Source organism: Perissodus microlepis, chromosome 3 (genome assembly GCF_051167445.1).
Source record: "Perissodus microlepis isolate ML-2025 ecotype Zambia chromosome 3, ASM5116744v1, whole genome shotgun sequence".
NCBI lineage: Eukaryota > Metazoa > Chordata > Actinopteri > Cichliformes > Cichlidae > Perissodus > Perissodus microlepis.
The window spans coordinates 5,492,380-5,497,833 of record NC_140463.1 but is presented as its reverse complement, the minus strand read 5'-3'; the positions used below and the strand labels follow the sequence as shown (position 1 = coordinate 5,497,833).

Below are 5,454 nucleotides of genomic sequence, written 5' to 3'. Positions count from 1 at the left end.
TCATCTACTGACACTCTCACACTGCTCACACTGTCACAGCTCAGAGTTCAGCTTCACACTTTGTTAAAGCACATCTGTGGAATGAAGTCTGGCCGGCCACAGATCACTTCCCTTCTTCTAGTTTCACGCCCGAGCGCTGCGGTTGGAGGCGGCTGCTGCGGCCTCACCCTGACACGCACAAAGCTCCACCTTCAGTCTTGACACTGAAACATCCACTGTAGCTACAATGATGCAGATGCTGATGTGACCCTCAGCAGCTGGATTTCCTCTCCATAGATGTGTTTCCATGCAGATCATGGACATAAAGCAGCTCCAGGATGAAGAGTGTGAAAGAACTTCTTCCACTACAGTTTTCATTACAGCACTGTGGCACTCCACAAACCCTCACACTGTCTCAATCCCTGTTTCCAGTTTGACTGAGAGAAGGCCTGAAGCTCAGCCAATCACAGGACAGGAAGTGATCAGCTGACACAGTGATTTGAAGCTGTCAGGGTGAGGCTGCTTCATGCAGGTGTGAAACTATGAGGAAAACTGACAAAGCGAAGAGTCTCAAAACTACACAAACACAGGTGTGTATCAGGTGACTCATGAGTGTATTTAATGTTCTATCAGTGAGTGAAAAGAACAAGAAAGAGGACAGGAGAGGAAGAAGAGAGCTTAAATTTAAATGGAAGGATGCTTATTTAAAGCTTACATGTAAGTCCTCATGTTCCCTAATCAAATATTGGATCTGTACATGTGACATTATGTTTTTCCACATTGTGAAACCTGCTGCTAAACAAACTGAGGAAGAGTAACTGGGTTATTTAAAGACTTCATGTAAAATCCTCTGCAGGCTAGGGCAGGATAAACAGGTTAGTTTACTCGTGTTTACTGTGATGTAAATCCATCACAGGATTTACAGTAAAAACAGTGTGTGACTGGTGCAGAGTGGCTATGAATTAATGGTCACAGTTAGCTTACATCAAATGTAGCAGAGATTGATATGAACTTTAGCTGATGATGATTCCCTGACTGAATTCCCCCTTCATAGCAACTTTATACCATCTAGAAAAAAGACAGCATAAACGGTGTGCAGCCAGTAAACGGACAGAACAACTCATGAACACTAAGAAAATCTACTGAAGCTCTCAATAGAAATTATTGTGAGTTTAATTTCTTTTCCACTGAGACATTACAGCTAATTTTAGGTTCCCCCACCTGTTGAATCCACATTACCCCGACTGCACACATTTATTGTTTAGAGGCAAAGTCACCCTCTACAATGTAGGAAATAGAGATGTTTTATTTTATTTTATTTTTTATTTTTTTGTTTTATTTTCCTTACTTTTCCTGCTCATGCTCATACTTAACTGATTCAAGCTTAACTGATTGGTTACAATTCAATTTTAGACTGAAATAAATCTTTGTATTTCCATCTACTTATATAATCTTATCATTATGTTAATAAAGCACAAGATTCGGTTAGCTTTGCACAAATGTCCTCCAAAGAGCTACTTTTACTTTCTTTCTTTGAGTATTTCAGAGCCTCTACTTTTTTACTTTTACTTGAGTAAAGAAGTTGAATCAGTACTTCAACTTTTACTGGAGTATTTTTAACACTAGGATCTGTACTTCTAAAGTAAAGACATACGTTTATTATACTAATTAGTGTTAGTCACAAGGAATAACCCCAATGAAAACATATTTATTTTAGTTTTTCCTTTTAAAAAAGCCACGCCCACCACACATCTATTTAACCTGTTCATCTGGCTCACCTGGCTGCAGAAAAGCCTCGCCTGGTGTTTTTCCAGTGTGACACTGATCCACTTCAGCCTTGACACAAAAGTCTCCTTTTAAGTAACGTACTGCATTACTTTTAAGAAAAGTCTTCTGTGTAATATGTGTCATAACTTTTTTACTTTACTGTTTTGAGTAAACACTAATCACAACTAGGGATGGGTACCGGTATCTGACATAAACGGTAGTAACCAGACCGAAAAGCAGCGCACATTTTGCCAGACCGAAAAGCAGCGCACATTACAGGTACGTACATTCTTTTAGAGCAGAGCTACAGATTAAAAATGCCCAAGGCGAAGCGGTCAAAGGTCTGGCTGTACTTCACAGCAAAAGATGCAAACTCAGCAGCCTGCAACAAGTGCTTTAAGGTGATACTGTGCAAAGGAGGTAACTCCTCAAATCTGATGAAACACCTGGCGACGCATAGCATTTTGTTAAAAGCCGAGAAATGCGCTGTATTTGATAGCTTGCTGCGAGACTTCACACCGTGCACATCTACTGCGGGTGTGGTGCCTGTTATCAGACCCGGAGTTAGCAACATCCCCCAAGAACCCGAAGAGGAGAGTCCTGGCCCCTAGCCCTGCCAGTGTAGCAGAAATGATGAGGATGATGATGGCAGCAGCAGCCGTTCTTCTCTGCGTGAGTAGCTTAATGTTGTTCGTGTGTAATTTACGTTGAGTACCCTAACCACGTTATTACATTAATGCAGTAAGGTGAACTAGCAAGCGCCGTCATAGTTACATGCGGCTGTCTTCTTGTTTGATGGCAGATACTCCCTTCACCCTGGCCAAAAAGGCAAAGAAAAAGTGGAAAACAGCTAAATATGAGAGGTTTTTGGACAAAGTTTGTGTTTTTTTTCCATTGATTAAGCACTGCTTCCAGCCAAGAGTGATACCATATATGCCCTATAGCTGCAGAAAAGGCTAACATTGTTTCTTTTTACAAAAAACAGCTGAACATGAGAGGTTTTTGGACCAATTGTGTGTTCTCCATTCTTTAAGCACCGGTTCGAGCACCGGTTCGAGCACCGTTTAAAACCTAAACGATACCCATCCCTAATCACAACAAACATGGAAACATCTCAAACATGGAAAAACATTTGACCCACAGCATGTATTTAATGTGCATGAATGTAATATCTTTGATAAGTTGTTTAGAGATGGTGGTGACTCTCTGTGTTGTGTTAAATTATGTATTTTTCATATAATGTAACGTCCTGCAAAACAAACTAAGTTATACTTACTTTGTGTTTGTTGTTCGAATGTTGCATGAAAATACTGGGTACTTTTGTGCAGGATAAACTGTTAAGTCTGCATTAATGTGGTGCATTCACAGTACAGAACAGTGTGTGACTGCGGTGCACAGTGTCTGTGGCCTCATGGGCAGATTTATGTTGCATTAAGTGTAGCAGAGATTCATATGAATTTTAGTTTATGATGATGAGATTCAGTCACTGAGCACCAAGTTTATAACAGAGTACTTCAGTGTAGGAGATGTACATCAGTATAAAAATACACAATGCAGTTAGCAGCTGACATGCTGATGATGCTCAGTAGATCTGATCTTTGTATCTGGATTTATTTGACAGGGACAGTGTTCATGTTCATGGACATCAGGATAAAAACAGAAGATGGAAACCTGCCAGATTTGAGCTAAACTGCTCATTTCCATGTGTAGTCCATGGGCAGGTCACATGACTCTATCCAACATACAAAGACACACAGACACACAAGAAAAGCCAGAGAAACAAAGACAAATCCAAACGATCCATCATACTGAGTCAAAGTGATCACAGGTCTGCTTTGTTGGAGATGAGCCTTCGAAGTGGAACATGTGGACTGTTCCTTTATTACTACCACTGAAGGCCACGCCCCTCTGGTCATGTGATCATGTGGTTTGTAGGAACGCTCCTCTTCCTCAGAGGATCCACCTGTGCTTCCTCTCCTCTCTCCTCCACCTGTTACAGTGAGGGAACGTCCTCCATGATGGAGGAGCTGCTGGAAAGTGCTGAGAGTTTCCTCCAGAGTGAGACCTCTGTCACAGTTCAGAGGATCTACGGCAGCAGAGACCTTCATGGACACTAAAAGTCTCAAACACACAACAACAACATCACACTGACTCCACTCTGACATCACTGATCAATAATCAAAGAACACACAGATCAAACTGATTGATCAGCCATCAGAGGAGTCGGATCAATGGAGCTGCTTCTGTTCCTGATTTGATCCTGGACCTGAACTCTCCCTGCAGAGGAGACACAAGACAGTCAGACACACACATACACACACACACACACACACACACACACACACACACACAAGCACAAACCTTTAACTTTGAACTGCACTGTTTTGAATCTTATCCAGATGTTCTTGCTCTGAACTCCACAGATGTATTTCCCACTGTCTCTCTCTGTGGGGTGTTTCAGGGACAGACTGAGATCTCCAGTTTTCAGCGGGTCTTTATTCATCTTTGTTCGGTCTCTGTAAACCTGGTGCTGTTCTTCATGCTGGTCAGAGCAGTTCTTATACACGTGGACATCTGTTACTGGTTCAGGGTCATAGCGTACCCACTCTACCGTAGCATCTTCAGGCAGGTTTTGTGTGGTTCTGAAGGGCAGCTGGACAGACTCCGCCCCCTCCTCCACCTCCACCTGACACACTGAGAGGACAACAAACACAACATGAGCTGTACAAAGTGTGATTGGTGTTCACGGAGCAGCAACATGTGACTCTTGTTCTGCACTAAATGAAGCCATGGAGTGGCGCCTGCTTCAGGCAGAGAAACAGCTCATGGAGAGAAATAATTATTAGAGCAAAAACAAGAGTGGAGCTGCAAATAAGGCCGAGAGGAACTGCTTCAATAATCCAATTTAGAATGAGAATGGAGCAGCCCTTATAGCAGCTCATAAGATGGTAAATGGCCTGTATTTGTATAGTGCTTTACTAGTCCCTAAGGACCCCAAAGCGCTTTACACATCCAGTCATCCACCCATTCACACACTGGTGATGGCAAGCTACATTGTAGCCACAGCCACCCTGGGGCGCACTGACAGAGGCGAGGCTGCCGGACACTGGCGCCACCGGGCTCTCTGACCACCACCAGTAGGCAACAGGTGAAGTGTCTTGCCCAAGGACACAACGACCGGGACTGTCCAAGCCGGGGCTCGAACCGGCAACCTTCCGATTACAAGGCGAACTCCCAACTCCCAAGGAAGACAGCACCAGAAATGTTGGGGATCATTTTCAAGTGATTGACAATGAATGCAGTACACCAGTTATTGTTCATTATGTTGTTGATATGTATATGCAAAGATGGATGTTTAAATATTCTTTATAAGACATCTTTGAGTTTATGTTAGCTTAACCACTGTTGCTGTAATATAGTTGCCCTAATGGCAGCTTATTTGTTATATCAGACTGCAGGCAACGCTGTCTATTAAGGTGACAAAAAACCAGCTGACTTCAACAGTTAAGCAAAGTGGAACCCTCTTGTCGTCCTTCCTGTATTCTGACCAATACACCATCTTGTTGGCTGCTAAGAAACTATTCATAACACTGCTATTCCAGAACACATGCACTCTGTCTTTGCCCATACTCTGCAACCTTTTAGAAAAGTTTCTGGGCAGAATACGATCCTGTGCAGAGGCCGACACCATCCTTATCCACGTGGGCA

The 5,454-nt window shown here is 42.8% G+C and overlaps 1 protein-coding gene across 3 annotated transcripts in view; it reads right to left on the bottom strand.

Moving 5' to 3' along the window:
- Positions 1–3,939: 3,939 nt before the first annotated feature.
- LOC146389567 (uncharacterized) overlaps positions 3,940–5,454 on the bottom strand; it is a 30,103-nt gene continuing 28,588 nt past the window's right edge. For all 3 annotated transcript variants that reach the window (XM_084911133.1, XM_084911118.1, XM_084911125.1), the window contains 2 exons: positions 4,108–4,440; positions 3,940–4,023 (listed from right to left, as the gene is read on the bottom strand). In XM_084911133.1, coding sequence (XP_084767259.1) covers positions 3,941–4,023; positions 4,108–4,440 — 416 coding nt within the window. In that variant the 3' untranslated portion in view covers position 3,940. The remainder of the gene's footprint in view (positions 4,024–4,107; positions 4,441–5,454) is intronic.